This window comes from Diceros bicornis, chromosome 39, assembly GCF_020826845.1.
Source record: "Diceros bicornis minor isolate mBicDic1 chromosome 39, mDicBic1.mat.cur, whole genome shotgun sequence".
Classification (NCBI taxonomy): domain Eukaryota; kingdom Metazoa; phylum Chordata; class Mammalia; order Perissodactyla; family Rhinocerotidae; genus Diceros; species Diceros bicornis.
The window spans coordinates 2,232,094-2,244,151 of NC_080778.1; the positions used below are offsets into that span (position 1 = coordinate 2,232,094).

At 44.2% G+C, this 12,058-nt stretch overlaps 1 protein-coding gene across 2 annotated transcripts in view; it reads left to right on the top strand.

Moving 5' to 3' along the window:
* Nucleotides 1-12,058, top strand: part of WDR27 (WD repeat domain 27) — a 90,531-nt gene that overhangs the window by 3,019 nt on the left and 75,454 nt on the right. For both annotated transcript variants that reach the window (XM_058533974.1, XM_058533973.1), the window contains exon 2: nucleotides 8,619-8,814. In XM_058533974.1, the coding sequence (XP_058389957.1) occupies nucleotides 8,626-8,814 (189 nt within the window). In that variant the 5' untranslated portion in view covers nucleotides 8,619-8,625. The remainder of the gene's footprint in view (nucleotides 1-8,618; nucleotides 8,815-12,058) is intronic.

Genomic DNA, 12,058 nt, shown 5'->3' on the forward strand with positions numbered 1-12,058 from the left:
CTGTCTCTGTCTCCGTAGTGGATGGTGGATTCTGGCTCCAGGAAGCCAAGGAGTTGAGGTCTGAGAAGCTTTAGCTTCTTGATGTCAGTTTCCCTGTAACAAACCTCAAGAACTGGTAATTAGCCAAAACATCAGTGTGAGCCCAGCTTGAGGGCACCTGGGCTTTTAACAATTAGTAACTCCATCTGCCTTGTGAAGTTCAGGGATACAAAAACACCCCAATTGTTACATATGAATGTAACTTAGAGAAGCAGGGAAAGAGGATGAGTGCTTTTGGTTTTAACCCCATATATTCTGGGTTTAATGTAGGGGCACTGATATCAGGGCCAGTATCACGGGGACCTATGAACTAAAAAGACGAGCTATCCGCTCCCCCACCAAAGCACTGGGTTAAATGTGACCAGGGTTATTGTAACAGAATCTCCCCTTCATAAGGGAGATTGGTCCATAATGGTGCTGAAATCGGTGGGGTGATCTAATTAGATTTAGGTCTAATCTAAATCCTATTGGACCCCGACTCTGCTGCCTGGGGGCCCCCCTTGTCCATTTGTCCATTGTTGGTCCTACCCTCAGGCCTCTTCCCTTCATGGCCTCATCTGAAGGGGTCGTGAGATGATGCCCTCCTGGAGGGCTGCCGTAGTCCACCTCCTGCAGCAATGAAGAGGGACCAAAGATGCTCAGTCTTAAGCAGCCAGGGTGTCTTTGTCTGTTGCTCCGTGTTTCTGTGGCCTCCTGGCTCTCTTAAGGGCACAATGGGCTCTGGTCTGTACATCCCATCAGCTGCGTGTGTCAGCTAGCAACTCCACCATAACCCTGACTGCGTATGCTTTTCAAGGCTTTTATCTGTCTTTTTGCGCGCTTGCTCTCTTGTCTTTCCTGGAATTGAACGGCTGGTACCTGGAGGTTATATGGAACTGAAGGCTTGAGTGGGAAGGTACCCATCCTTGATCTGGTCTTTTCTGGAAGGCTGTCTTGTTGGTCCCTGGTCCCTCACCACAGTTTTCCTGAAGTCCTCACACTTCTGGACACTTTCTGTTTCCACTCACTTTTGCTTTGTACACCATTCTTTCTTCATCCAATTTTATGTGTTGGCTGCAGACACTGATTCCTTCCAATCATTTCGCCTAGGGCTGCAGGATCAGTCAGCGTGGGGTCTGTCTGTCAGGTTATCACAGGATAGAGTTTAGCCAAATGTTTTGTCACTGCATAACATGAATCTTGAGCTGTCAGCCTCCTGAATTTGTTTCCAAGCCACACCACTCAGTCACTGAGCAGCACCTGCTTCAGGGTCCCAGGTTCTGCACTGGCTGGGGTGGGCTGTCACAAGTAACCTCAGCATGCCAGTGGCTTCACACAATAAAAGTTTGTTTCCCGCTTACACAGCAGTCCATCCCAGTGCCCCTGGTCAGGTGACCCTCACCAGGAAACAGCTCAGACAACCACTTTTTTCCACTATGTGCCCTCCCTCTCAGCCTTTGGAGCCCCCTGCCTTCACCTGTGGTGGATAAAGTGGTTGGAGGGTCACACATGGGACCATATTTGGGACCAAGCCTGTGCATAGGGGTGTGACTTCTTCCCGCCTTCCACTGACCAGAACTCGGTGGTGCTGCTGTGCTTAATTCCAGAGAGGCTGGGAAATGTGGTTTTGCTACATTCCTGTGGCTCCCGGGAGAAAGCAGAAAAGGCTTGGTGAACTAGCAGGAGACTGCCATACCACGGAAATGGGAAAGCCAATATTTTAACAGGTGTGAAAAGAATACTTGTTTGTCAAGTATTCTTAAATAAGACATCTGATGGGGTCCCCAGACCACCCTGAGGCTCGATGCCTTACTAGGACGACTCACAGGGCATGGGAAAACTGCTATACTCACAGTCACCATTTCAAAGGAGAAGGCAGGTGGAGCCTGTTCTAGGAGACACCAGGCCTGACTTACCTCCCTCCCAGTGCACTCACACGGACATGCTCACTTCTCCCAGCAACGATGGGTGACAACCTCTGTGAACCCAGGGAGGCCCACTGGGCCTTGGTGTCTGGGGATTTAGTGAGGGTCAGTTGTGTAGACACGCACTGCCCACATGACCAACCTCAGCTACCCAGACCGCCCCCAGTCTGGGAAAAACAGGGGTTCACCATAAATCGCATTGTCAGGATAAACTTAGGTGGTCAGACTGGTCAGCGCCGCTCAGGGCCTCAGGCTACAAACACACCTCAACAGGCTCATCTCCCAGGGGCCAGTGCCCAAGACAGGCCTCTCCTGGGAACGTGCAGGGTGTTAGCCACCGGCCTGCCCAGTCAGCCCTCTCCTGCCCAGATCTCGTTCCATTCAAGTCCGAGTAGAAAGTCGGGGCCAAACTGTTTCATTCCTCTGTCCACTGAGATGAATTCTAGAGGTTGTCAACCCACCTTGGTGTAATGATTGTGGTTTGCAGCTGTGCAGCTGTACGCTTGTGTGTGTGTGTGAGGGACATGTTGTACTGGAAGACAGTTGTCGTTTTCTCTGGTGTGTTCTTTTGTGGCATGCAGCCTCTGGAAAGTTAAGATAGTCCTGCTAGGTGGGTATTCCTAGAGATGGTTGAGAAAATCAGTTTTCTAGGAAGCTTTTATTGGATTGGTTTAATTTGCTAACAGAAAAATCAAATGAGACAGTAGTTATTTTTCACCTGAACATTTACTCCATTTTAATTGCATTCACTTTGTATGTTCATATAGGAAATATTAAAGACCTTTGCTATTCAATGAACTGTTTTTTATCTCAGTCCAGTGCTGGCGTTCTTCCAGGCAGAATATAACAGACTTGAGATACAATGGCTCATAGGCATACCAACATGCTGGTTCCAGGAGGAAAATGACAGACACTCGAACAAGCTGACCCAACCATGGAGGTGCAGAGATCATGAAGGTCTCCGGCTCCAGCCTGCGTGTGATCCAGCACCGGGGCTCCCTCTGGCTATAGACGTTGTGACTGTGTAATGACGTGACCCCATGAGTAACATATGAAATCCGTGGATACATGAACAGACTTTAGTGTTGTAACCAAACAGAACTTGCAACAAAGTTGATTTGACACATTAGAATATTCCATTGGGCCTGTCAACGGAGGAAAATTCACTACAATTCAAACAAAAAGATATTTATTTGGGTGGGGCCGGCCCTGTGGCTTGGTGGTTAAGTGCGCACGCTGCGATGCTGGTGGCCTGGGTTCGGATCCCGGGTGCGCATCGAGGCACCACTTCTCCGTTCATCCTGAGGCCGAGTCCCACATACAGCGACTAGAAGGATGTGCAGCTACGACACACAACTATCCAATGGGGTTTTGGGGGGAAAAAAATAAATAAAATCTTTAAAAAAAAAAAAAAGATATTTATTTGGGGAATTAGAATTGCAATTTGGGGAGCACAGATTCAGGTAGAAACTCAAAATGTGTTCTGATTACAGGAGAGGGGCTTAGGGTTTTTATGGGAAAAAGGGAGGTTGAAGTGAGTTGTATTACAGACGAGTTCATTGGTGCTAGATGAGGTCAGGCTGGGTTTGTACTTCATTGATTGGCTTGAGATTCAGTCATCAGGCAAAAGGCTAGCCTTGTCCTTCATTGACTGGTTGAGATTCGGTCATCAGCAAAGTCGAGTCCCAACAGTCCTTACAAGCATGATATTCTTGTCCTTAACGACTTCTTGGAATGCTAGCAGTTTGGTCCAGTTTGGAAGATACAGAAAACAAGACGCGCAAGGCAGTTCCTCTGAAATGGCTGCTCCAGCTCTACTGTAATATGGCTCCACTCACGTCATCCTTCACAGGCCACAGCGCAGTCACGGTTACGAGGTGCAGGTTGTGAATGGCTTGCATCTGGATGCCTGTCATTCCTGGGGTCAGCTGGGGAAACTGGAGGGTTAATAGGGCAGAGCGGGAGGCCACGGGCCTTTCTGAGTGCTGGGAGCCGCCACCAGCGCTGCTGTGTTTTTGGGTATTCCAGTGCCAACTCTAGGAAGAGGGGACTTGCAGGCTCTGCAAGCAGTGGGCACGTTCAGGTGTCCTGGACCGAATTGTAGGTGGGGGGTTTCGAAACGTGAAATGCTCGCCGGGGTCAAGACTGCCTGTCGCTTTTCTGAAAAATCAGAAGAGAAAGGTTGCCTTCTTTTGTGATAGCTGCACCGAGCAGGGACCTGAATCATGTGAAATGTTGGCAGGGAAGGGTGTACCCACTGCTGTTCCAGCTCCTAAACTCTTTCATTTCCAGGGTCCCTCAGACCTTCTGTTATGATTCTGTTCGGAATCCAGTCCTCCTCCCACTTCCGTCTCCTGCTGCAGTGAGCTCACGCTGCAGGTGGATGTGCAGGCCTTTGAGTGGGAATAGGGCAGACTTTATGTCTTAGTCCCTTCAGGCTGCTTTACAGAACACCAGAGACTTGCTGGCTTATACACATCAGCCTCAGTTCTGGAGGCTGGAGTCCGAGATCAAGGCATCAGCAGATTCCGTGTTTGGTGAGGGCCTCTCCCTGGATCTAGACATCTGTCATCTCACTGTGTCCTCACATGGCAGAAGGGACGAGGGAGCTCTCTGGGGTCCTGTTATTATAAGGGCACTGATCCCATTCACGAGAGCTGCCCCCTCATGACCTGATCACCTCCAAACACCATCACATTGGGGGTTAGGATTTCAACATATGAATTTGGGAGACACAGACGTTCAGACCACAGCACTTCAGATGGTTGTGTACTTACACAGATTAGTGGCAGCTCTGCACCACTCAACCACACACGGCTGTTTTCGCTGCTCTTATATTTATTTGTCATTTGTTTTGAGATTATTTAATTTTCATCTAGTTGTGCTCTATCACTCTAACTTGACTGACACGGTGGAGGGGACACTTGTCCTTTTTTTGGCGACTCCTGGGGATTGGCGCACAATGTGCTGAAGCATAAGCCATCTGTGTAGGTTGACCATCCACTCAGGCCCTCCAGACCTTGTTCCAGCTGTGGGGTCTAGAACTGTATGCTATTTAGTGTGTCCATGGAAAGTTCCAGAACATTCTCTACTGTGTTGTAGTCACGTGCTCCTTGTGTGTCCTAGAGGTTTGCTGTGGCGCCTGAAGCACAATGTCGAGGCCTCTCAGCTTTAGGCTCTGTTATCTACAGTTTCGTGCTGGTGGTGAGATTTTTTTTGTTAGTTATAGTGTAAATATTATTCCACTGTCTCAACTTGTTAAATTCTTAATTGTGATGTCCTTAAATAGAACATGGTTTTGGATGAGTTCCCAAAGTGAGATCCCTGGGTAACAAGTGTCCTTCCTTTTTTTTTTTGATGAGGAAGATTCACCCTGAGCTAACATCTGTTGCCAGTCCTCCTCTATTTTGTATGTTGGTTGCCGCCGCAGAATGGCTGATGAGTGATGTAGGTCCACACCCGGGAACCGAACGCAGGCCGCTGAAGGGGAGTGCGCCAAACTTAATCACTATCCCACGGGCCTGGCCCCAAATGTCCTTGATTTTAATGTGCCGGCTGGGCCAGCTCTTCTTCCTTCAGAAGCTGCCGTAGTGACTGATGAAGGGGACGGCAGCACTCTCCTGGAAGAGCCCTGTTGACTCGGAGCAGAGCATCTGGTGCCTCCTGTCTCTGATTGTCTCCTGTCTCACCCCCTCCCAGCCAAGCAGAATGAGAGGTTCTGCGAGCTTGGGGCCCACTGGGGCCAGCTGTAGAAGCTGCTATTCTGCAGTTTTCTAGAAAGAGTCATCTGCCCCACAGACACAGATGCAGGGCCAGGAAGAGAGCACCGGACCCTCCACTGCCTCTTGCTCCACACCCCACTGCCACCTGCCCTGCCCTGCCTGGCCCGGTGAGCAGACCCTCCCCTGTGGTACCTTGATGGGGCCCAGCCTGGAAGGAGGGGAGACACTTTGAAATGGGTACAAGACTTAAATTCTTATTTAGCTCACATTTTAACACACAAAAGAGATAAAGGGATTTCAGCTGGAGGAGGGGAAACTAGACAAGGTGGGTATGAAGAGCAGTGGTGGGACAAGGTGTTCTTTCTGCCTGGGCCATGGGGGCTCATGCTGTTAATGGGGGGCCGGCCCGGTGGCGTAGCTGTTCAGTGCGTGCGCTCTGCTGTGGTGGCCCGAGGTTCCCAGGTTCGGATCCTGGGCGTGCACCGACGCACCGCTTGTCAAGCCATGCTGTACGGTGTCCCATATAAAGTAGAGGAAGGTGGGCATGGATGTTAGCCCAGGGCCAATCTTCCTCAGCAAAAAGAGGAGGATTGGCATCAGATGTTAGCTCAGGGCTGATCTTCCTCATGAAAAATAACAAAAAAAACCGACCTTGGGGATCTGAACAAAGCTGTTGTGATTTTTAATCTACACTTTAGTGTCACTTCCTCTCCATCTTCTTGGGTCAACTTTCCCCCATTTCCTGCCGTCTTCTCCTGCCTTCTCCCCAAGCCCCCAGCACTGTCACCTGAGGACTGGTGAGCCCTGACCATGGGCCCCTTCCTGATCATCTGAGCAGATTCTCCTTGAAGCTAAGAACTTGGGCTTCCTGGAGGCCCTGCAGGAGCCCTGCCGGTCCCTGCACGAATTCTGCATTCATGATTTTAAATACCTCTTTTCTTCAAGATAACCCTCCCACAAAATTTTATAAACTGAAGGCCCACAAACAGGCATCTATGCTGGTGTGAAGCAAAACTTATTTTTTTCAGATTATTGTGACCCATACAGTACTTTTTGACATCGACTACAATGCATTATAGTGATTGTACCCATCCTCGTGATTCTTATAAATGTGCAACATAGCTGCAGATTTTAGCCTCAAAAATGTGATGGTTTCCTGGCTGCAGGATAGGTTTTAAGCTTTTTCTCATTTATTTATAATAGCTCTCTAAATATTAAGGATGTTAATTCTTTGTCTTTATTGTTGCAGATTTTTCACCAGTTTTCTGTTTGTTTTTGATTTTTAGTGATGTTTTGTAACCTGCAGTCCATCTGGAATTTTTGTTACTGTTTCCCAAATGGTTGTCTAGTCCCCAAACAATTAAAACAATTTGTTTCTCAAAGCTTAAGGTAATATTCCTCCATACTTTGTCCCAGTTAAGCTCAAGTTCTGTCCAGGGGTTCCTGCCTAAGCAGGATTTATGGCAGCCTGTTGGGTAGAAAATTAGATGGCCTGCAGCTCAAAGAAGAGGAAAACAACAACTGTGTCCCGGGAAAGTCTGGCAGGGAGCTGAGCATTTGGTACAGGGGAGTGAGCAAGTCCTCTCAAGTCAGAACAAATGGTGTGAGTAGGATTGAGATGGCTGGACTCTTGTAAGAGGCAATGTGTGGGCAGCCCCAAGACCAGTCACCTGCAGCGGTCGGCTGGCTGGGTGTGCTTTGGCAGGGACACAAGCCACATAGAGCAGCAGTGAGTGGCTGGGCAGGGATGTCAGGCGAGTCTGTCTGGCTGTAAACCCGAGCTCCTCCCTCACAGCATGTTGCCGGCAGGGCTGATGCTTTCTCAGATCGAATGGAACTGTGAGGTCACATCTAAGGACCAGTCTTCTGTGTGGGCTGCAGTGGAGAGGCCACGGAGGAGGAGTCAGAAATGTGAAGGCTAGTCGTCTTGATTCCATAACTGGTCGTATCACTTACCTCTCTGATTTTTTCACCTGTAAAATGGAAAAAAAAACATTTAACAACTTTATAGAGTTAATGTGAGAATTAAATGATATAATGTATTTATTGTTATACACAAATCTACATGATAATATCTGTAAAAGTGATCGGTAAACTGTAAGTTTGTATACAAATACTATTATTTGCAAATCACAGTACTCACCACTTTGTCAGCTCTTCTGTGGCTGAGCTTCAAGTGGCTCCAGTGCCTGGAAGGAGGTGTGAGGAAGGGCAGAAGCAAAGAGGACTCTAGGCTATTGCACCATGTGTGTAAAATGATTACGTCGGTGCAGTTATTAACTGTGAGGTGGGAAAGAAGTCTGACACATTTTTTTATTTTTGTCAATGTTTTATTAGTTTATGCTTTATAAGATGTAGCCTGTGAATCAGTGATTATTTAACCCAAGGTAATTAACGTTAATAACATAGAATGTTGTGAAATAGTTGAGTAAATCCCGGATTAGCAACAGGAGATCTACATTCTAATTGCAGTTTACCACCATCTAATTTGCTTGGTCAATTTAGAAAGTAACTTTGTATCTTAGCCATTGATAATAGTCATCGATTTCAGTAATAACTTTTTGAATGCTCTGCTTAGTGCCAGTGCTGGACTAAATGCCATACAGGCCGTCGTCTAATCTTCACCACACCTCTGCAAGGTAGTTACTCTCTCCATTTTCTGGCTGGGAAAGACTGAGCAAGTCTCAGCAAGATCTGTTAGGCAGAAATAGTGGGACTTGACTCAAGGTCTGTTTGAAAGCCCGTGGGGAGGAGTGGAGCAGTCACCGAGTCGGAACCCCCAGGATTTTCAGGGATTTCTCTTCCTTTTTCTTAGCAGCAGGAGGGAGAGGTGAGTAAGTAGATACGATGTGCTGTGTGTATAATCACATTAGTAATTATTAATTAATAACAGACTATTGTCTATATTAAATATCACACCCGAAGTCATCTTGTATGTACTTTGTGTTTTCAGATTGAAGATGGAAGAACCACAAGAGATTTCTTCCACTAATGATGGCTGTGTAGGTGACATAGTCATAGAGAAATACCTGGTTGAATCCAAGGAGTCCGCGTCCCACTTCCAGCTTGCTTGCAGTGTGCCGCACTGTGCTTTCCCTCTAGATGGAAACAAACTTTGCATATGGAACACCAATGACCCTTCTCACCGGGTATGTAAAAACTGTGTGTGTTTCCTGTTAAGTCAAATGACACAAAGAGCCTGCCATCACCTCGCCGTTTCTCTGATGCTGTTTGGGTAATATTACCATCCATGGATTCAGCTCTAACTGTGGGAGAAAAATGTTAAAAATAAAACATTATATTAAGTTTTGATTTTTAGAAAATAAACTGTCTGGAATCTCTTTATTAAAAAAAATTCTTCAGTAAGAACATGAGCAAGAAGAGGTTCATTGTAACACAATCAAGACAAGTTGAACCTTTGTATGTTTTTAGTACAACACATTTAAGGAAGTTTATGGTGTTTATTGCAGAATCTTTTACATCAAACCGATAGAATTTTAAACATCATTAGTTTTCATTCTAAAGCTTATTTCATGACTAATATCGTTATCTGAATACTCTTAATAAGAACAGGTTTCATTTTACAAAATGAAAAAGTAAACTCTGTGAACATTTTTTGGTATTCAGATAATTTTTATCTTGATTTGGGCTTCAGGAGTTTGAGGACAGTGTTTACAGTTACATAGGCACCAAAACTATATTACTGTGAAATTTTCCCTTGACTTTTAGTCTTTCTGGCAATCACTTTACTAATAGAAGAAGCTGTTCATTATTATTAAAGAGGAGTCTATATTTTTATTTTTTTCCCCCAGTTAAGAGATCTACATTCAAATCTCCAGCTGATCTCTCTTACTTTTTCAGTGAAGTATAAAATACCTAGAAAAATGTGTCCTGGATATCAAGTGCACATTGTAGTGGTTCTAACAAAGTAGACACAGCTGGGTGACCACCACGCCGGCTCTGCTCCTCTCCATCAGTGCTCCCTTCTCTCCTCCCTGAAGGTAACTCTATCTTGACTTCTAGGACCATGGGTTAGTTTTGCTCATGTCTGAACTTTGCATACGTGGGATTACGCATTATGTATTCCTTTGTGCTGGTTTCTTTCATTCACCATTGTGTTTATGAGATATCCACATTGCTTTTTCGTTACTGCGTAGTATTCTGTTGTACAGAGAGTCTACAATTTATCCATTCTACTATTGGTGGACATTTAGCTTATTTTCACTTTGACTATTGTAAATAAAGCTGCCATAAAGATTTGCCTGTCTTTTGTTTTATAAATGTGATTTAGGTCAAGGTGGTTTATAGTGTTCTTCAAATCTTCTATGTTCTTGCTGATTTTATGTCTACTGTTCTATCAGTTATTAAGAGAGGCATATTGAAATCTATGACTTTAAATGTGAATTTGTCTATTTCTCTTCCATCAGTGTTATTCCAGGTATTTTGAAGCTCTATTATTAAGCATGTGAATGTTTAGTATTTTTGTGTCCTCTTGATGAACTCACTCCATTAATATTATGAAGTAATGTCCTTTATCCCTGGTAATATTCCTTGCTCTGAAATTTTGGCTAGTATTTTCTTTTTTTTGTCTACTTTTTACTCTTTTTTTTTTTGTATGTTAAGACTTGATTATTATTTTTTAAGAGCAGTTTTATATTCACAGCAAAATTGAGAGGAAGGTACAGAGATTTCCCATATAGTCCCTACCCTGCAACATGCATAGCCTCCCCCATTATCAACATCCCCCATCAGAGTGGTAGGCTTCTTACAGCTGATGAACCTACATTGACACATCATAATCATCCAAAGTCTATATTTACATTAGAGTTCACTCTTGGTATTGTACATCCTTTGGGTTTGGACAAATGTATAATGATATGTATCCACCATTATAGTATCATACAGAGTATTTTCACTGCCCTAAAAATCCTTAGTGCTTTGCCTAGTCATCCTTCCCTCCCCCAACCCCTGGCAACCACTAATCTTTTACTGTCTCCACAGTTTTGCCTTTTCCAGAATGTCATGTATTTGGAATCATACAGTAAGCGATTGGCTTCTTTCACATGGCAATATGCATTTAAGATTCCTCCGTGTCTTTTCATGATTTGATAGCTTGTTGCTTTTTAGTGCTGAATAATATTCTATTGTCTGGATATACCACAGTTTATCCATTCGCCTACTGAAGGGCATCTTGATTGCTTACAAGTTTTGACAGTTATGAATAAAGTTGCTATAAACATCAGTGTGCAAGTTTTTATGTGGACATAAGTTTTCAACTCCTTTGGGTAAATGCCAAGGAGCATGATTGCTGGATTATACAGTAAGAGTATGTTTAGTTTTGTAAGAAACAAAACAAACTGTCTTCCCAAGTGGCTGTACCATTTTGCATTCCCATCAGCAATGGATGAAAGTTCCTGTTACTCCACATTCTTGCCAGCATTTGCTGTTGTCAGTGTTCCAGATTTTGGCCATTCTAATAAGTGTGTAGTAGTATCTCATTGTTGTTTTAATTTGCATTTCCTTAATAACATATGATGTGGAGCATTTTTTCATATGCTTACTTGCCATCTGTATATCTTCTTTGATGAGTTGTCTATTAAGGTCTTTGGCCCATTTTTTAACTGGGTTGTTTGTTTTCTTATTATTGTGTTTTAAGAGTTCTTTGTATATTTTGGATAAGATTCCTTTATCAGATATGTCTTTTGCAAATATTTTCTCCCAGTTTGTGATTTGTCTTTTTATTTTCTTGATAGGATCTTTTACAGAACAGAAAATTTTAATTTTAATGAAGTCCAGCTTATCAATTCTTTCTTCAGTGGATCGTGCCTTTGGTGTATCTAAAAATTTATTACCAAACTCAAGTCATCTGGATTTTCTCCTGTTATCTTGTAGGAGTTTATAATTTTCTGTATTGCATTCCTTTGCTCTTTTGTCAAAGATCAGTTGATTATATTTATGTGTGTCTATTTCTGGCTCTCTATTCTCTCCCGTTGATCTGTTTGTCTTTTCTTCCACCAATACCTCATGGTCCCAATTAGTATAGCTTTATAGGAAGTCTTGAAGTCAGGTCGTGGCAGTCCTCCAGTTTTGTTCTTCTTCTTCAACATTGTGTGGCCATTCTAGATCTTTTGCCTCTCCATATAAACTTTAGAATCAGTCTGTCGATTTTCTTTGGGATTGTGCTGAATCTATGGATCGAGTTGGAAGAATTGACATCTTGACAATGTTGAGTCTTTCTATCCATGGACATGGAATATCTCTCCATTCATTTAGTTCTCCTTTGATTTCTTTCAACAGAGTTTTGTAGTTTTCCTCATATAGATCTTGTACATATTTTGTTATATTTGTACCTAAGCATTTCAGTTTTTTTTGGTGTTAGTGCAAATGGTATTG